Source organism: Eriocheir sinensis, unplaced genomic scaffold (assembly GCF_024679095.1).
Source record: "Eriocheir sinensis breed Jianghai 21 unplaced genomic scaffold, ASM2467909v1 Scaffold50, whole genome shotgun sequence".
Taxonomy (NCBI): Eukaryota; Metazoa; Arthropoda; class Malacostraca; order Decapoda; family Varunidae; genus Eriocheir; species Eriocheir sinensis.
This window is the reverse complement of record NW_026111832.1, coordinates 527,501-547,500: the sequence shown is the minus strand read 5'-3', so window position 1 is coordinate 547,500 and position 20,000 is coordinate 527,501. Positions and strand designations below refer to the sequence as shown.

Sequence of the window (20,000 nt, the reverse complement as noted above, 5' to 3'; positions counted from 1 at the left end):
GTTAACCAGCATCTTCACTCTTTCATCCCTGTGCTGTCCAAATCCCTTATGCAAGAGTTAACCAGCATCTTCACTCTTTCATCCCTGTGCTGTCCAACTCCCTGATGCAAGAGTTAACCAGCATCTTCACTCTTTCATCCCTGTGCTGTCCAAATCCCTTATGCAAGAGTTAACCAGCATCTTCACTCTTTCATCCCTGTGCTGTCCAAATCCCTTATGCAAGAGTTAACCAGCATCTTCACTCTTTCATCCCTGTGCTGTCCAAATCCCTGATGCAAGAGTTAACCAGCATCTTCACTCTTTCATCCCTGTGCTGTCCAAATCCCTTATGCAAGAGTTAACCAGCATCTTCACTCTTTCATCCCTATGCTGTCCAAATCCCATATGCAAGAGTTAACCAGCATCTTCACTCTTTCATCCCTATGCTTTCCAAATCCCTTATGCAAGAGTTAACCAGCATCTTCACTCTTTCATCCCTATGCTGTCCAAATCCCTTATGCAAGAGTTAACCAGCATCTTCACTCTTTCATCCCTGTGCTGTCCAAATCCCTGATGCAAGAGTTAACCAGCATCTTCACTCTTTCATCCCTGTGCTGTCCAAATCCCTTATGCAAGAGTTAACCAGCAACTTCACTCTTTCATCCCTGTGCTGTCCAACTCCCTGATGCAAGAGTTAACCAGCATCTTCACTATTTCATCCCTGTGCTGTCCAAATCCCTTATGCAAGAGTTAACCAGCATCTTCACTCTTTCATAACTTGCAAATTTGATATATAGAAGAAAAAAATTGAAAAAAAATGTCAGAGAGAGAGAGAGAGAGAGAGAGAGAGAGAGAGAGAGAGAGAGAGAGAATCTTACCATCACCACTAGAAGAATTTGGAGAGCCATGGTGGAGGTGGTGGAGGAGGTGGAGGTGATGGTGGGTGTGATTTTTATTCCTCCAATCTTGAGTATATATAGGCAACAGAAGGAGGAGGAGGAGGAAGAAGAGGAGGAGGAGGAGGAGGAGGAGGAGATTATAACATACATACAGTTAGTCAATCGCACACACACACACACACACACACACACACACACACACACACACACACACACACACACACACACACACACACACACACCTCTCTCTCTCTCTCTCTCTCTCTCTCTCTCTCTCTCTCTCTCTCTCTCTCTCTCTCTCTCTCTCTCTCTATGTTATCTTTTCCTTTTATTTTCTCTATTTTTTTTTTTTTTTTTTTAATTCCTTTCGCGGCAAAAATCAATGTTTTTTTTCTCTCTTTCTTTCTTTCTTTTATTTCTTTCTCGAGTGTAAATATTTGGTATAATTTTTACATCTCTCTCTCTCTCTCTCTCTCTCTCTATGTTATCTTTTCCTTTTATTATTTTTTTTTTCATTCCTTTCGTGGCAAAAATCAATTTTTTTTCTCTTTCTTTCTTTTTTTTCTTTCTCGAATGTAAATAGTGGGTAGAGTTTTTCCATCTCTCTCTCTCTATGTTATCTTTTCCTTTTATTTTCTTTCATTTCTTTTATTTATTTATTTTTTTTCATTCCTTTTGCGGCAAAAATCAATGAGTTTTTTTCTCTCTCTCTCTCTTTCTTTCTTTTTTTTCTTGAGTGTAAATATTGGGTAGAGTTTTTCCATCTCTCTCTCTCTCTCTATGTTATCTTTTCCTTTTCTTTTCTTTATTTTATTTTCTTTATTATTTTTTTTTCATTCCTTTCACGGCAAAAATCAATGAGTTATTTTTTCTCTCTCTCTTTCTTTCTTTCTTTTTTTTCTTTCTTGAGTGTAAATATTGGGTAGAGTTTTTCCATCTCTCTCTCTCTCTCTCTCTCTCTCTATGTTATCTTTTCCTTTTATTTTCTTTCTTTTCTTTTATTTATTATTTTCTTTTTCATTCCTTTCGCGGCAAAAATCAATGTTTTTTTTCTCTCTCTTTCTTTCTTTCTTTTTTTTCTTTCTTGAGTGTAAATATTGGGTAGAATTTTTCCATCTCTCTCTCTCTCTCTCTCTCTCTCTCTCTCTCTCTCTATGTTATCTTTTCCTTTTATTTTCTTTATTATTTTTTTTTCATTCCTTTCGCGGCAAAAATCAATTTTTTTTCTCTTTTTCTCTCTTTCTTTCTTTTTTTTCTTTCTCGAGTGTAAATATTGGGTAGAGTTTTTCCATCTCTCTCTCTCTCTCTGTTATCTTTTCCTTTTATTTTCTTTCTTTTCTTTTCATCATCTTTTTTTCATTCCTTTCATGTCAAAAATCAATGAGTTATTTTTTCTCTCTTTCTTTCTTTCTTTTCTTTCTTTCTTGAGTGTAAATATTGGGTAGAGTTTTTCCATTCTCTCTCTCTCTCTCTCTCTCTCTCTCTCTCTCTCTCTCTCTCTCTCTCTCTCTCTCTCTCTCTCTCTCTCTCTCTCTCTCTCTCAACCTGTAACACATTCCAACGTCACTTTTTAGTTTCCGAGACGAATTTGAACTTTCTATAATATTCTGTTTAGGCAGAATTAAACTTATTTCTGTGCGACAATTTTCTTAGTTTTCTTTTCCTAGATCAAGTATTTTCTTTTTGATTTTCTTAGACGAGACTTTTTTTTTATATATACAAAGGAAGTTCGAGAGAAAGTGACTTACAAAATTTGGTCAGTGTTTTTGATAGTGTCTGTAACAGGAGAAAGCTGAAAGGAAATGTCAACAAAAGTAAAGTGATGGTTTGTGAGCGAAGCAGAAGTGAGGTTGTAGATTTTGTATGCCCATATAGAGTGGGAATTGAATGTGAAAAAGAATGCAAAATAATCTTGAATGGTGAAGAAATGGAGGAGGTCAATGAGTCTAAGTACCTTGAATCAGTTATGTGTAAGCATGGTGGTACGGAGGGAGAGATAAGAGAAAGGGCATTGCAAGGAAGAAGGGTGGTAGGGTCTTTGGGATGAATCATGAATGGCAGAAGTGTGAGCATGGAGGTAAAGAGGGATTTGAGGAATACAACAACAGTACCAACCCTCACATATGAAACGTGGGCCTGGAATGAAAGTCAGAGGTTTAGAGTGCAGGCAGTGGAAAGGAGTTATTTGAGGAGTGCTTGTGGTGTGAGTAGAATGGATGGAATGAGTAATGAAAGTGCGTACGAGCGTTTTGGAATGTCACGGGGGTGAAGGGAAGAAGTGAAGCGACAGACTTTAAAGTGATTTGGCCACGTGGAGCGAATGGAGGAGAGTAAGATGACCAGAAGGGTGTATGTGAGTGAGATAGAGGGAGGGAATGCTAGAGAACGACCTCCAGTGAAATGCAGGGATAGGGTGCAAGGGTACGTTAGGGAGAGGGGGAAAGATCCTTGAGGAACTTTGAGCAGGCAAGGAGGGAGTGTCTGGATAGAGAAAGTTGGAAGCTCTTCTGCTGTGGCCATCCCCTGCTGGGAGACCCTAGGAGCAGGCGGCCATGAAATGATGATGATGATGATGGAAGTTCAAAGGTCATTCATCTTATCCATTCTTCATAAATCGATTGAAGACATGTTTCGTTTGACCTCCTCCTTCCCCTGTTCCTCCATGCCCTTCCACCACACTCAGTCTCTCCCCTGCTGACTCCTTCCCTATTCCTCCTCCTCCTCCTCCTCCTCCTCTTCCCTTAACCTCAACTGTCTGAAGGTCATGTGGTGGTGGTGATGGCGGTGGTGGTGGTGTTGATATTGCTTTAACGAGTATATTTCTCGACCTGGCGAATTCCTGGCTAATTTGGTGTTGATATAATGTTCTTGAGGTGGTTGTACTCCTCCTCCTCCTTCTCCTCCTCCTCCTCCTCCTCCTTCTTCTTCTCATTCTTCTTCTCCTCCTCCTCCTCCTACATACATTCTCTTATCCACGTTTTCTTTAATTTTCCTCCTTTATCCAGTAGTGTCTCTCTCTCTCTCTCTCTCTCTCTCTCTCTCTCTCTCTCTCTCTCTCTCTCTCTCTCTCTCTCTCTCTCATTCATTATTTATTCCTCTCTTTTAATAGTTTTTTTTCATTCATTTCATTTATATTTTTCGTGTTATTCATTTTTCCATTTTTATTTCTTCTTCCATGTTGTTGTTTTTCTTGTATTTTTGTTTCTCTCTCTCTCTTTCTCTCTCTCACACACACACACACACACACACACTTGCCACCTCACCAAATCATCCTAGTCTAATTGTGTGTTTTTCCTGCGTTTTTTTTCTCTCTCTGCGTCGTTTGTATAAATTTTGCAAACACTGGCTGGCCGGATTACGTGTTTCTTCCCCAAACTTGAAGATGTAGCCGTCTGTGATTGAGTAAGACTTGATTTTGTGTGTGTGAGGGAGAGAGAGCTTGTGGTTGTTGCTTGGAGAGAGAGAGAGAGAGAGAGAGAGAGAGAGAGAGAGAGAGAGAGAGAGAGAGAGAGAGAGAGAGATTGTGATTGTTGCTTGGAGAGAGAGAGGGAGAGAGAGCTTGTGATTGTTGCTTGGAGAGAGAGAGGGAGGGAGAGAGAGCTTGTGATTGTTGCTTGGAGAGAGAGAGAGAGAGAGAGAGAGAGAGAGAGAGAGAGAGAGAGAGAGAGAGAGAGCGAGCGAGCGAGAGAGTAGTTGTAGATATTATAAGAAAACTGAAATGAAGGAAAAAAAAGAAGAGCTGTATTAGACACCATCAATCCTTAGACCATCTTTTCCTCTATTGACTTTATGACTCTTTCAGCGGAGGTGGTGGCGGAGTGGTCGATCAACTCAGGGCGATGAACATTGTGACCCAAGTTGGAATCCCTCTGACGGGCGACTTTCCATCCTTCACCGAGTTGCCACGATCACACACACACGAGGTCAACAACCCTTCGCTTCCCTTCTAAGTGTTAAGTAAGAACAGTAGTAGTAGTAGTAGTAGTAATCCTAGGAAGGCAATCAATCACCCATTCTCTGTTAACATGATCTATTTTAAGGGTAATTTAACTTATTTTTTGCATACTGTTCTCACACACACACACTCCATGGTTCTGTGGTTAGTGTGCTCGCCTGACAACCAAGAAGTCCTGGGTTCGATTCCTGGGTGAAGTGAAGATGAATCCGCTGTCTTCTTACATCAGTGCCTCCTATCCATCCAGCAGTGAATAAGTACCTTGTCTTAACCCGTCCGCTGCGATTAGCACTGATTTCGCCGTCACTGGTAGCCTGGTAACATACACTCCCAGGTCTTTCTCTGCCTCTGTGGTGGATAGTGGAGTGTTTCCCATGTGGTATTGGTGTGCTGGATATCCCTTCACTGGTAGCCTGGTAACATACACTCCCAGGTCTTTCTCTGCCTCTGTGGTGGATAGTGGAGTGTTTCCCATGTGGTATTGGTGTGCTGGATATCCCTTCACTGGTAGCCTGGTAACATACACTCCCAGGTCTTTCTCTGCCTCTGTGGTGGATAGTGGAGCGTTTCCCATGTGGTATTGGTGTGCTGGATATCCCTTCACTGGTAGCCTGGTAACATACACTCCCAGGTCTTTCTCTGCCTCTGTGGTGGATAGTGGAGTGTTTCCCATGTGGTATTGGTGTGCTGGATATCCCTTCACTGGTAGCCTGGTAACATACTCTCCCAGGTCTTTCTCTGCCTCTGTGGTGGATAGTGGAGTGTTTCCCATGTGGTATTGGTGTGCTGGATATCCCTTCACTGGTAGCCTGGTAACATACACTCCCAGGTCTTTCTCTGCCTCTGTGGTGGATAGTGGAGTGTTTCCCATGTGGTATTGGTGTGCTGGATATCTCCTTCCAAGCTACAGGACTTTACATTTTTCTTCATTGAATTGTAGCAGCCACTTTTTGTTCCATTCCTGTAGCTTGGTGAGGTCTTCTGGTAGGAAATCCGCAGTCAAGGGTTAATAGTTAGTGTGTTTGTGTGAGATACTTTTAGCCCAATTTTTGCTAAGTTAACAGCTCCCAGGTTCGATTCCAGAGCAGAGGAGAGACAGATTGGTACCGTCAATGTTACTGAATATATAGCCCAAGAATTTAGTGGATATTTTAGGCATCAGGAGGGAAGGGTCTCTGTCTGGAGGATCTTCTTGGTCTAGTGGACTTTGTAGTATTTTGGGGGCCTGTTAGTACTTATTTGAAGGCAAGTATTAATATTTTTAGGCCTTAATACTAACTCAGATATTAACTAACATTTTGGGGCCTGTTAGTACTTTATTTGAAGGCAAGTATTAATATTTTTAGGCCTTAATACTAACTCAGATATTAACTAACATTTTGGGGCCTGTTAGTACTTATTTGAAGCCAAGTATTAATATTTTTAGGCCTTAATACTAACTCAGATATTAACTAGCATTTTGGGGCCTGTTAGTACTTATTTGAAGGAAGTATTAATATTTTTAGGCCTTAATACTAACCCAAATATTAACTAACATTTTGGGGGCATGTTAGTACTTTATTCGAAACCAAGTATTAATATTTTTAGGCCTTAATACTAACCCAAATATTCGAAGCCAAGTATTAAAATTTTTAGGCCTTAATACTAACCCAAATACTACTGAGCCCATAATACCTCAAAGACCCTCCGTAGAAAGCCTCGTAACATCGTCTTAAAAGAAACACGTCGAACAATCCCCAGACATTTATTTAAAGACTTTCCGAGCATGACAGACACAGTACGAGGGTCACAGACTGGAGTGTAAGGTTCCTGTGGTGTTCCGAGGGCACAGGAACGCAATGAAGTCTTCCTATAATGTTAACGTAATCATAAAGTTCATTCACAAGTTTATCTATCCACAGTTCCCGGGCGGAGTGGAAAAATTTTGGTGGCTTTTCCGATACCCTACGCCCCCGTCCACCCAGCAGTGAATGGGTACCAGGTATTAATCCAGGGTTGTGTCCCGTCTCCTGGGGTCTGTTCCCTTCTCCTATAATTCCTTCCCCTTCCGTCTCTTTCCAGCATATGACCACAGATGTTGCGCTGACTAAACAAAACTTTCCCTTCTCCTATAATTCCTTCCCCTTCTGTCTCTCTCCGGCATATGACCACAGATGTTGCGCCGACTAAACAAAACTTTCCCTTCTCCTATAATTCCTTCCCCTTCCGTCTCTCTCCGGCATATGACCACAGATGTTGCGCCGACTAAACAAAACTTTCCCTTCTCCTATAATTCCTTCCCCTTCCGTCTCTCTCCAGCATATGACCACAGATGTTGCGCCCACTAAACAAAACTTTCCAACTTCTTAATGGTCCCTCTAAGCACTGAGGACGTGACCAGCTGCACCCTAATCAACAAACTTAAACTTTACCGAAAATTTAGTCTGTTTCAGTAAAGGTAAAGTTTGTGGTATACGGTATAGCTGGGCGTGTCCTTGGTGGTCATCTCCGTGTCGTCCAGTGTTGCCAGATTGTCGTACTTTGCCTCATATCCTTTTTTTTTTTGTTACATCAGAGGACACGGCTCAAGGGCAATAAAATGTCAAAAAAAAAAAAGAGAAGAAGAAGAAGCCCGCTACTCGCCGCTCCGTGAACGATAATCTGGCAACAGTGGTCTCCTTGCGCCTTGAGCCTGTGGGGAGCAGGAATCCAGCACCCCAGGACACAGGGCAGGAGGGACATCCAGGTTACCACAATGTGCGTTACCCAGGGGTCCCCAGGCGCAAATTTACCCCCCACACACACACTAAGGGAGGAGCAACACCTGCATGTTGACTGCCCGGGCTGGGATTCGAACCCTGGCCAGTGGATTCATACGTAGGCACACTAACCACTGCACCACGGAGGCTGAATTTCTGGGGATAGATAAAATATATTTGATAGGTAATATTGCTCAAAATCTCTTAGGATGTCGTGGTAACTAAGAATATATCCCTTACACTGACCACTGCACCAGAGGCCATGATTCTGTGGATAGATAAGTTGGAGAGTTTTGTTTAGTGGGCGCAACATCTTTGGTCATATGCCGGAGAGAGACAGAAGGGGAAGGAATTATAGGAGAAGGGAAAGTTTTGTTTAGTCGGCGCAACATCTGTGGTCATATGCCGGAGAGAGACAGAAGGGGAAGGAATTATAGGAGAAGGGAAAGTTTTGTTTAGTGGGCGCAACATCTGTGGTCATATGCCGGAGAGGGACAGAAGGGGAAGGAATTATAGGAGAAGGGAAAGTTTTGTTTAGTCGGCGCAACATCTGTGGTCATATGCCAGAGAGAGACAGAAGGGGAAGGAATTATAGGAGAAGGGAAAGTTTTGTTTAGTGGGCACAACATGTGGTCATATGCCGGAGAGAGACAGAAGGGGAAGGAATTATAGGAGAAGGGAAAGTTTTGTTTAGTCGGCGCAACATCTGTGGTCATATGCCGGAGAGAGACAGAAGGGGAAGGATTAAAGGAGAAGGGAAAGTTTTGTTTAGTGGGCACAACATCTGTGGTCATATGCCGGAGAGAGACAGAAGGGGAAGGAATTATAGGAGAAGGGAAAGTTTTGTTTAGTGGGCCCAACATCTGTGGTCATATGCCGGAGAGAGACAGAAGGGGAAGGAATTATAGGAGAAGGGAACAGACCCCAGGAGACGGGACACAACCCTCGATTAATACCTGGTACCCATTCACTGCTGGGTGGACAGGGGCATAAAAATATATCCCTTACTTTTTAACATTAATCTTGTCATGCTAACTAAAGAGTTTAAATGGATATCAGGAAATGTCACACACACACTTCATCGACTAAATTTACATTCCTCTTCCCCTTGACAGACTGCTCCTGAAGTGAGGCTGATCGCTGGCTTGTATCACCTCCTCCATGGGCAAGACTTCTCCAGTACAAGCCAGTGTGGAGACAAGACTTATTAGGCCAGTCCAGAGAGCTTGTTGAAGGCTTGTATCACCACCACCATGGGCAAGACTTCTCCCAGTACAGGGCGTCCCAACTGGAAGACTGCATCACCACCAGCCTCTACAAGCCATCCCAGAAGCTTATTAGAGGGCTGGCTGCTGAAGGGCCCCACACACCACCAGGCCTGAAATAAGGAAGTTTTTAATGCCAAGACTGAAGGATTAGGCACGGTGGATTGGTTTAAACCATGTTTTTTTTAAATAAACCCTATGTTTTTTTTTTGTTTTTTCAATGTCATTATATTTTAAACTTGTTCATGGAATTTCAGGTATTCAGGGTAATATATCCTTATTTTAGTTTTATTTGATATAAAATAAATAAGACTTCAAACATGTAATATTCAACATAGGAAATTTTTTATTAACATTTTAGGCTTTTAGCAAAGGGATGACGCTGTAAATTAATCTCCATTGAGAAAATGTATGACATTTGAAATAAAATATTAGTCTTAGGCCTATGTATTAATTGTGCTTGTAAAGCATGTAAATATGTGTGTGTGTGTGTGTGTGTGTGTGTGTGTGTGTGTGTGTGTGTGTGTATATATATATATATATATATATATATATATATATATATATATATATATATATATATATATATATATATATATATATATATATATATATATATATATATATATATATATATATATATATATATATATATATATATATATATATATATATATATATATATATATATATATATGCTACTACTACTGCCATATACAACAAGCAATGCATAAGGTACCTGCACAGTCCTTCCCTTCAGCAGCTGTCTGGTCCCCACACAGCTCAGGACACACCGCCAGTTCATTCCATCTCTCCCAGTCTTCCGTTCAGCTTGGCTCCATGATCTTACCTGTAATATAAGGGATGATTTATTGATACAACTCAGGCCAGGGGTGTGTGAGGAGCAAATCCTACCGGCCTCTTGCAACTTTCCTATTGGCCACCCTTTTGCAGACCTCCCTACCGGGCTCCTGCAGACTCCTACGTTCTTATGTTCACTATAAAATGAGTACATAATAATTGGTAATTGATTCTGTCTCTTAGTTCCTCTGTCTAAGGCCTCTTTCACACGAGCGGTTCTTGCCGCTGCGGCACGCGCCGCACGGGTTAGCTTTACACTGACTCTTATGGGTGCATTCACATGAGGCCGGCAGCCGCACCCTGCCATACTGCCAGCAAGACCGCAGCGGCAGAAATGCCGCACAGCGGTTTGGGTGTTCATGTGTTGGTGTGGGCGCCTTCACACATGCGGTGTTTGAGGGACAGTTGTCTGTCAGCACTGGGAGGAAGGGCACGCCACCACTGTGTCTGCATCATTGCAAAAGCTGATATGCACTATTTTTCCCATCTTATGAACGTTCAATTAATGTATATTGAAAATGTAAGTGTCTTACATATTAATTCTGTATACCGCTGTACAACATTTAGTGCATTGAAATTTCAGAGTTATGGCTAATTTAGCTCATCACCGCACGGAGCTGCTGATCTCCGAGACTGAAAGGCGGCCTTGTTTGTAGGATCCCTCTTGAGGGGATTACAAAAACAAGACAAGGAAGACAGAAGTTTGGGTGGAGGTGTGCACCTCGCCGTGTGGAGGAGACAGAGAAGTGGATGTGGCAGACACCGCACTTGACCCGTGGATGTCCAGGTGCCTGCGGTCCAGCACGTGCCAGAGCGTCAAAAACCGCTCGTGTGAAAGAGACCTTAGACAGATGAACTTAGAGACAGAATCAATTACCAAACAATGAACCCAAGACAGGTGAACTTAGAGACAGAATCAACGGATGAAACAGAACTTAATAGACAGAAAACCTAACAGACAGAATGGCCGCATGTATTCCCAGTAAATAAAATAAAGTAACTAATGATAATAATAACAAATGAAGCAAGGCGAGGGGGTCAGCTTATTCAACAAGGTGAGAACGAACAACACAACACCTGCTAACGACCTCACCTGACCACCTGTTTGGGCCAGAAGTCAGGTTCACCACCACCACCACCACCACCACCACCACCACAGACAATTGGGTGGATGAAAGGAGTTTGCAGTTAGGGGTTAATGTTGGGGAAGGGAGAGAAAGGGAAGGGAATTGAAGGGATGGGAAGGGGTAGAGAAAGGGAAGGGAATTGAAGGGAAGGATAGGGAAAGGGAAGAAGGCAGATAGATCGATCGGAAGGGAAGAAGCATCAGCATATGATCAAATAAAGAGAGACAGTGGCGGATTTAGAAAAGAATTTGGGGGGGGCGATCACTAGACACGGACACACAACCAAAATTTCTCCGTTGAATATAGATTTTTGGTTCTCTTCCCGGGCAGAGTGAGAGTTCCAATGGGCTTCCTCTCTTTACACCCCCGCCCCTGCGCCTCTGTGGCTGAGTGGTTTCTGTGACCGCCTCCTACTCCTCAGGGCACAGTTGGAGTCCGATTAGCTTCTGTTCATCCTTCCTTTAGGGTTGGTCGATAAACGGGTGCCTGGGGAAACTTGGGGAAGGTAAATTGTGGGAATCCGGTCCTGGGCTAGTGGATACCGTTTACCGTTGATGAGGTTTCAGGCCCTGCTCCACCGCTGATGCAGTGGTCTACGAGGGCCATCAACAGTTTCAACGTTAGCCTCAATAACAGTCTTCGATGCCCTTATTCTCAAACATCGTAGTGAGTCAATAATAGTCTTCGATGCACTTATTCTCAAACATTGTAGTGAGTGAGTGTCTTAATTTCTTTTACGAATAATAACACATATAACAACTAGTTCAGTGTCCGCTATTTTCATTAAAGTATCACAATTAAATATTCAACAATCATTTCCAGCACACTGAACCTTCATCACACACAGTTCATCTTTGAGTACAGACGCTGATTAAAAGCCATGATCGGTCACGTTACGAATTATACGAGTCCGCCACAGGCTCATAAGGTCAAGGCTGCGGAAATGATCATCGATGCAACGCGCAGCAATATATAGCATGCTCCCAACTTCACCTACGAGTACAGTCATCTCTCGACTCGAATAGTACAGTTTCTAATAGTGCGGTTTTGGGCTTATGTACATTTTCTAAGAAGATTTTTTTGGATTTTCAAATTTACTGCTCGTCGGGAAGCTTAAAAATCCTAAAAAAAATCTTCTATAAAAATCCACATAAAACCGAACTATTGGAAACTGTACCATTTTATTAGGGAGACAATGTAACAAAAACCAAACTATTGAAAACCGTACTATTTGAGGGATGATTGTACTATTTAATTAGGCAGACAATGTAACAACCGAAACCAAACTATTGAAAACCGTACTATTTGAGGGATGATTGTACTATTTAATTAGGCAGACAATGTAACAATCGAAACCAAACTATTGAAAACCGTACTATTTGAGGGATGATTGTACTATTTAATTAGGCAGACATTGTAACAACCGAAACCAAACTATTGAAAACCGTACTATTTGAGGGATGACTGTACCATTTTATCAGGCAAACATTGTAACAACCGAAACCAAACTATTGAAAACCGTACTATTTGAGGGATGACTGTACCATTTTATCAGGCAAACATTGTAACAACCGAAACCAAACTATTGAAAACCGTACTATTTGAGGGATGATTGTACTACTCTATCAGGCAGACATTGTAACAACCGAAACCAAACTATTGAAAACCGTACTATTTGAGGGATGACTGTACTATTTTATCAGGCAGACAATGTAGGGTAGTCTCTGGGTTACTAATTTTTCCCTTCCCAGCCTGTCCTCCATATTGAACTTCTACGATATGTTAGGTTGCAAGAGGAGCTTCATGACCTTTATTTGTGGGATGTGAAAGAGAGGCGGGAGGAGGAGAAAACACTTACTCTTGAGTTTACATAAGAGAGAGAGAGAGAGAGAGAGAGAGAGAGAGAGAGAGAGAGAGAGAGAGAGAGAGAGAGAGAGAGAGAGAGAGCGTAAACATTTAAATATGAACGATGAACGAGAGAGAGAGAGACAGAGAGAGCGTAAACATTTAAATATGAACGATGAACGAGAGAGACAGAGAGTGTAAACATTTAAATATGAACGATGAACGAGAGTAAATATGTAAATATGAACGATGAACGAGAGAGAGCGTAAACATTTAAATATGAATGATAAAAGAGAGAGAGAGAGAGAGAGAGAGAGAGAGAGAGAGAGAGAGAGACCTACCACCCATCCAAGCCCACTCACCAAAATCACTCTTCTTCAACTCCTCTTCACGCCACCTCTCTCCTCTTCTCCCGCCATTTCCTCCTCTCAAATCACTCCTCAAACACTTATCCTCCATCTGTAGGCTTTGGGCGGCGTTACGAAGCGTTATAACGAAGAAATAACGAAAATAGTGAAGCTGTTTACGAATTTTGACCGTCTCCGAGTTGCTCTTGATCTTGATGTCACAGGTCTGGGCTGGGACTGTGCTGTGGTAGGTGTTGTGACATCCTATCGGCACATTAACTTTATTTTTCTCTCTAACTGGCTAACTAACTTGCTTTCTAGCTAATATAACAAATAAAGGTCAATTTTGGTCTATGTGTGCTATATATCCGCGTGAGTCATGGGGTAGAAGGAACCTTGTGTCCTTCAATGCCTCAAAAACCCAATTTCTCCACCTATCAACTCGACACAATCTTCCAAACACCTATCCCCTATTCTTCGACAACACTCAGCTGTCACCTTCCTCAACACTAAACATCCTCGGTCTGTCCTTGACTCAAAATCTCAACTTACTAAATCAGCTTCCTCGAGGTTGGGCGTTCTGTACCGTCTCCGCCAGTTCTTCTCCCCCGCACAGTTGCTATCCATATACAGGGGCCTTGTCCGCCCTCGTATGGAGTATGCATCTCGCGTGTGGGGGGGCTCCACTCACACAGCTCTCCTTGACAGAGTGGAGTCAAAGGCTCTTCGTCTCATCAGCTCTCCTCCTCTTACTGACAACCTTCTACCTCTTAAATTCCGTCGCCATGTTGCCTCTATTTTTATCTTCTATCGATATTTTCACGCTGACTGCTCTTCTGAACTTGCTAACTGCATGCCTCCCCCCCTCCCGCGGCCTCGCCTCACACGACTTTCTACTCAAGCTCATCCCTGTACTATCCAAACCCCTTATGCAAGAATTAACCAGCATCTTCACTCTTTCATCACTATACTATCCAAATCCCTTCTGCAAGAGTTAACCGGCATCTTCACTCTTTCATAAATATACTATCTAAATCCCTTCTGCAAGAGTTAACCGGCATCTTCACTCTTTCATCCCTGTACTGTCCAAACCCCTTATGCAAGAGTTAACCGGCATCTTCACTCTTTCATCCCTGTACTGTCCAAACCCCCTATGCAAGACTTAACCAGCATCTTCACTCTTTCATCCCTCACGCTGGTAAACTCTGGAACAATCTCCTTCATCTGTATTTCCTCCTGCCTACGACTTGGGCCCGCACGCTAACCACTCAGCCACCGCCTACCCATTACTGTTACCATTATATCTTTCCTTCCTTGGCCGTTCCCTTTGCTCTTTGTCTGTTTCGGTTGTTTTTTGAGTTGGCAATGACTGGCGAAGCTTCTGAGGCAAACATTTGAACATTGGCACACATGTTTTTATATATCGCCTGACGGGAGGAAAAACAGTCTTACCCTGAACTAGAAGCGCTTACATAACACTTGCAGATCCTAATTAACAAGGTATAAACATGTGTGTGTGTGTGTGTGTGTGTGTGTGTGTGTGTGTGTGGGGATATACGGTCATACTTACACACGTTTTCAAGAGGATCAAGAGGAGGAGGAGGAGGAGGAATCAAGAGGCAATCATCATCATCATTATTATTAGTTTGAGTTCTGAGGAAAGAAAAGAAAAGAAAAAGAAAATTAGTTAAAAAATTGTAGAATTCTCTCTCTCTCTCTCTCTCTCTCTCTCTCTCTCTCTCTCTCTCTCTCTCTCTCTCTCTCAATAAAGAAATGGATAAATAAATAGAAGGGAAGTAGGAGGAAGAGGAAGAAGAGGAAGAGGAGGAGGAGGAAGAAGAAAAAAAAGTTATATATGAAACTGAACTACTACTACTACTGTTACTACTACCACTACTACTATTACTACTACTACTACTACTACTACTACCACTACTTTTGTTTGCGAATTGATCACGTTTTCACACTAACCTTTTTATCTTCACACTAACACCCCCTCCTCTTCCTCTTCCTCTTCTTCCTCCTCCTCCTCCTCCTTGGTTATATATATATACGAATGGATATGGAAGAGGAAGGGGCAGTTTCCACGCCACCCCGACCATCTCCTCCTCCTCTTCCTCCTCCTCCTCCTCCTCTTCCACCACCATGGGGACGAGGGAAGTGCTGTACCTATTGTTGATGGTAAGAAGATAGTTTTTTTTTCTGATATAATTTTTGTTTTGGTGAAGTAGTTGTGATTGTTGTCAGTGCATGGATGTGGTTACACTCTCTCTCTCTCTCTCTCTCTCTCTCTCTCTCTCTCTCTCTCTCTCTCTCTCTCTCTCTTCTTAGCTCCCTTTTTCTTCACTTTTTTTCTTTTTTCTCCCTTTTTCTTTTTTTCTTTTTTTTTGTATTTCTTTTTATTTATATATATATATATATATATATATATATATATATATATATATATATATATATATATATATTGCTAAATTAGGTGTTCAGCGTCGGGCAACAAAAATGATCCCTTCCTTGCGCAACAAATCCTACGAAGAAAGGCTTTCCACCCTTAACATGTTCTCTCTTAAGAAACGTCGCCTCCGAGGAAAACTGATCGAATGTTTTAAAATACTTAATGGTTTCACGAATGTAGACAGATCAACATTGTTTATGATCGATGACACTTTGCGTACGAGGGACAATGGCGTAAAACTCAGATGTAGACAAGTAAATTCAGACTGCACCAAATTTTTCTTCACCAACGTTGTAGTGCGAGAATGGAACAAGCTCCCCCCGTCAGTGGTCCAGTGTAACACGATTGACTCCTTCAGAAACAAGCTCGACCGTCACTTCCTTCAACTTAATATCAACTAGAGTAGAAAAGCAACGTTTTGGAGTCTTCTGATTAATGTAGAATCACTTAGGTTTAAGGACAGACCACCCATGGGGTCTGTGTGGTCTGATTTTCAATGTAAATCTCTCTCTCTCTCTCTTGAAAAAAATGGTTATATTGTATCTATTTCTTTCTTTATGTGCTGGTTATAGCGCTGCCAGGCTGTCTTGAGGTGCCTCTCGGACGGCCCCTCTCGGTAGTAGAGCGGGCGGACTTTATTTACAGTGACTGACGTGATATGTGACTCTTCCTTGGCTCATGTTGCCCCCCTCCCCCGTCCCCCCCCACGGCCCCCCCCCCCCCCCCAGGTTTTCCTCTTGACCCATATCGCTGGTCAGGGTGTATTGAAGGTCAGGGTAGCATGTGGGTGACCTTAACACACTCGGCTTGGGTTTTGAAGGATCAGCGTGTTTTCGTGGGACTTCAACCAAGGTCCCGAACGCTGACCAGGCGGCCCACTATCTGTCTATCTATCTATCTGTTTCTTTCTCAGGTGTGTGGCTGTACCAGTGAGGGCATCCGTTCAACTCGACGCTACGTGTTGGAGGAACCGCCCGGCACCCCTTGTGGAGATCTCAAGGTAACACACACACACACACACACACACACACACACACACACACGTTTGATTTTGATATATGACAAAATTAAACATTAAACAAAATATGTATATAACAATCTCTCCCTCTCCCTCTCTCTCTCTCTCTCTCTCTCTCTCTCTCTCTCTCTCTCTCTCTCTCTCAGTATGGGGTGGACAACGGAATTCCTCCACTAGCTGTCAGCACAGGAGGGGTAAGTAGCAACAGTAGTAGTAGTAGTAGTAGTAGTAGTAGTAGTAGTAGTAGTAGTAGTAGTAGTAGTAGTACAGAAGTCGCGTAAAACTATCACTAGGATCACAAAAGATTCCTATGAAGAAGATCCCAGCAACTTCTAAAAGAGGCAAAAATCGGTGTTCACAGACCCTTCCTCCCCTCAAAGCAACTATTCCCAAAGGTCAAACAGGAGATCAGTCAGGTCCTAATGAGTGGTCTTTTAGGTTCACGGTACAGACGAAGGGTCAAACTATACCCAACTGGAAAATCACCCGTGAAAACCTAATTGATCTTCGCTGTGGAACATAACCCCCTATAATTGATTTGATGATAGGTTCGATACATGGGAATTCACATTATGCGAGCTTTTTGCAGAACGTAGCCCTCGCATAGAACGAATACCTGGTGTAATGGGAGCCAGAGACGTTGAAAAGAAGATGGCGCCACTATAAACACTTGCCTGCGCCATGATGGGCTGGGGCCGAACACCATCCAGGCCCCTCAAGCAAGCTTACCGGCGCTATAGGCGTAGACGTAAAAAAAAGAAAACAAAAAAAAAAAGCCACAACTACAAATCCCTTAGCGTGAACCTTTGCCTTCTTTGCCCTGCCTACCATTTCCCGACTCTTGCAGGAGCTGAACACCGTGCAGAGGTTCCCATTCTTCAAAGGGTTCGCGGAGGTGATCTTCGAGCTCTGCCACCAGACACCCCCAGTAATCGGCAGCAAACCGCTCCTTCAGTGCAAGCGAATCGAGTAAGTGCCGGTGTGTTTTGGGAACCTTAGTATTGACAGTGATTAGTGGGGAAGAGGTTGTAAGTGAGGAGTTTGTGTTGTTGGAAAAGTTTGGAAAGTTTTGTTTAGTGGGCGCAACATCTGTGGTCATATGCCGGAGAGAGACAGAAGGGGAAGGAATTATAGGAGAAGGGAAAGTTTTGTTTAGTGGGCGCAACATCTGTGGTCATATGCCGGAGAGAGACAGAAGGGGAAGGAATTATAGAAGGGAACAGACCCCAGGAGACGGGACACAACCCCCGATTAATACCTGGTACCCATTCACTGCTGGGTGGACAGGGGCGTAGGGTATCGGAGGTTTGTTTTGTGGAAGCTATTATCGACAGGGGATCAGGTGGAGAGACGGTCTGACCTTCCCTTCAATCCTTATTTCGATTTAGGGAAAGATCAGTTTTTAGGACAGTATGCGAGAGACTTCATATAGTTTCAGGCATTGGGTAATCTTCTAATTAACGGGGAAGAGGTTGGAAGCGAGGCGTTTGTTTTGTGGAAGCTATTACCGACAGGGGATTAGGTGGGGAGATGGTCTGACCTTCCCTTCAATCCTTATTTAGATTGAGGGAAAGATCAGTATTGGCACTGATTAAGGTGGAAGAGGCTGGGAGTGAGGAGTTTGTTTTGTGGAAGCTATTACCGACAGGGGATCAGGTGGAGAGATGGTCTGACCTTCCCTTCAATCTTTGTTTCGATTAATAGTTAGTTTGGAAGACTACGGATGTTCAGGGATGGCTAGAAGGAATCCGTGAATGTTCAGGTTTGACTGGAAGAGATCCCTGATGTTGAGGAATTACTACAGAGACCGTGAACGTTGAGGTATTACTGCAAAATATACTAATGATCGGGCATTGGATAACCTTCTAATTCCTCTAGCTCGACCGTGGTGCAGCTCGAAGGAAAGAGACACAACGAGTCGGTATTGGTGAAGAAGGATCTCATTCCCTCAGAGTTCTACCACACCCTCAAGTTCCCCGACAATGTGCAGTGTCAAGGGTGTGTCCTGGTGGTAAGTAGCGGAGGAAGAAGCAGGAGGAGGAGGAGGAGGAGGAGGAGGTGAGGTTGAAGAGGAGACAGGTTAAGTTAGGGTATGGAAAGGAGTAAGGGGGAAATAGAGGAGTAGGAGGAGGATTTTGAGGAGGAAGAGGAGGAGAAGAAGAAGGAGGAGGAGGAGGAGGGATGCAGTTTTGATTATGGGAAAGTAGGAATAGATGAGGAAGATGAGGATGGCAAATAGGAGGAGGAGGAGTGGTATATCTTTGTGCGAATTCGAGAACGGCGAAGAACGGGGGATGACCTGCCGATATAATGATAGCAGTAGGTCTAGTAGTAGTTGTAGTAGTAGTAGTAGTAGTAGATGTCCGTGTAAACTGCTTATATTGAGGGATGACTGCAAAGATATTAATGACAGTAGGTTGAGGAAGACCACGGATGTTCAGAGATCCGTGAATGTTCAGGTTTGTCTGGAAGAGATCCCTGAGGTTGAGGAATTACTACAGAGACCGTGAACGTTGAAGAATGGTTGCAAATATAGTAATGACCGTGGATGTTCTGGGATGTCTGGAAGAGATCCCTGATGTTGAGGAATTACTAAAAAAGATCGCGAAAGTTGAGGTATTACTACAAAATATAGTAATGGTCGCAGTTTAGAGAGACCGCGGATGTTCTGGGATGGCTAGGATAAATCTGTGAATGTTCAGGTTCGACTGGAAGAGATCCCTAACGTTGAGGAATTACTACAGAGACCGTGAACGTTGAGGTAAGAGGAAGGAGTCCATCTTTGTGAGTGTGTTTGTGGTTTCTTCCCGCGCAGATCAAGACGGTCGAGAGGGCGTGCCGAAACTGCGAGGTCACTGACGCCTTGGAGATGTGTTCTTATGTCAACGTCGAGACCACCATCGCACCACCACCATCACCACCACCAGCACAAGGAGAAATACACCCACTATCAATGCCAGTATACTCCCACATTACAGAGAGTCCACCACATCGACCACTCCCAACACCATATCGAGACCATGACCCAAACATTGTAGACCCGCCAATTAGAATAACAGTACTACCACCTTATCCTTTCACATATCCACCAATTCGAGACCCGCTAGTTATAGATGCAAAATTTTCCCAACAAACACTTCAGCCACCGCCCTTTTTACTATCAGGTACACAGCCTCCAATAACTGTCGAGCCACCACTCCCAAGACCAATACCACTAACCCGCCCACCAATAATAATCGAACCACCAGTCCCAACACCACAACCAACCCTCCCACCAATAACAGTCGAACCATTAGTCTCAACACAACCACCACCAACTCTCCCACCAATAACAGTCGAACCATTGGTCTCAACACAACCACCACCAACTCTCCCACCAATAACAGGCGATCCACCATTCCCATCAATACCACCAACTCTCAAACCAATAATAGTCGAACCATTAGTCTCAACACAATCACCACCAACTCTCCCACCAATAACAGTCGAACCATTAGTCTCAACACAACCACCA

At 43.1% G+C, this 20,000-nt stretch overlaps 2 protein-coding genes and 4 long non-coding RNA genes across 7 annotated transcripts in view; 3 read left to right on the top strand and 3 right to left on the bottom strand.

The window, feature by feature from the left end:
• Window positions 1-1,001, bottom strand: part of LOC126992776 (uncharacterized) — a 5,477-nt gene extending 4,476 nt beyond the window's left edge. The window contains exon 1 of the mRNA XM_050851582.1: window positions 858-1,001. Coding sequence (XP_050707539.1) covers window positions 858-887 — 30 coding nt within the window. The 5' untranslated portion in view covers window positions 888-1,001. The remainder of the gene's footprint in view (window positions 1-857) is intronic.
• The window catches only part of LOC126992779 (uncharacterized), a 15,383-nt gene extending 6,341 nt beyond the window's left edge, over window positions 1-9,042 (top strand). Inside the window, exons 2-3 of the long non-coding RNA XR_007747042.1 lie at window positions 4,681-4,835; window positions 8,687-9,042. This is a non-coding gene — a long non-coding RNA (uncharacterized LOC126992779). The remainder of the gene's footprint in view (window positions 1-4,680; window positions 4,836-8,686) is intronic.
• On the top strand, window positions 4,850-7,941 carry LOC126992780 (uncharacterized). The gene is made up of 2 exons (XR_007747043.1): window positions 4,850-5,365; window positions 5,465-7,941. It is a non-coding gene; the product is annotated as an uncharacterized LOC126992780 (long non-coding RNA).
• Window positions 6,562-18,355, bottom strand: LOC126992783 (uncharacterized). The gene is made up of 4 exons (XR_007747045.1): window positions 18,161-18,355; window positions 17,745-18,026; window positions 8,199-8,527; window positions 6,562-8,121 (listed from the first exon to the last, which is right to left on the bottom strand). It is a non-coding gene; the product is annotated as an uncharacterized LOC126992783 (long non-coding RNA).
• On the bottom strand, window positions 8,802-13,235 carry LOC126992781 (uncharacterized). Its single transcript, XR_007747044.1, has 3 exons — window positions 13,032-13,235; window positions 9,576-9,686; window positions 8,802-8,949 (listed from the first exon to the last, which is right to left on the bottom strand). It is a non-coding gene; the product is annotated as an uncharacterized LOC126992781 (long non-coding RNA).
• The window catches only part of LOC126992773 (uncharacterized), a 6,590-nt gene continuing 1,656 nt past the window's right edge, over window positions 15,067-20,000 (top strand). The window contains exons 1-6 of one of the 2 annotated variants that reach the window (XM_050851576.1): window positions 15,067-15,197; window positions 16,382-16,468; window positions 16,633-16,680; window positions 17,334-17,455; window positions 18,365-18,497; window positions 19,302-19,872. In XM_050851576.1, coding sequence (XP_050707533.1) covers window positions 15,162-15,197; window positions 16,382-16,468; window positions 16,633-16,680; window positions 17,334-17,455; window positions 18,365-18,497; window positions 19,302-19,872 — 997 coding nt within the window. In that variant the 5' untranslated portion in view covers window positions 15,067-15,161. Of the gene's footprint in view, window positions 15,198-16,381; window positions 16,469-16,632; window positions 16,681-17,333; window positions 17,456-18,364; window positions 18,498-19,301 lie in introns of both variants that reach the window. The other variant, XM_050851575.1, reaches the window with a different exon arrangement.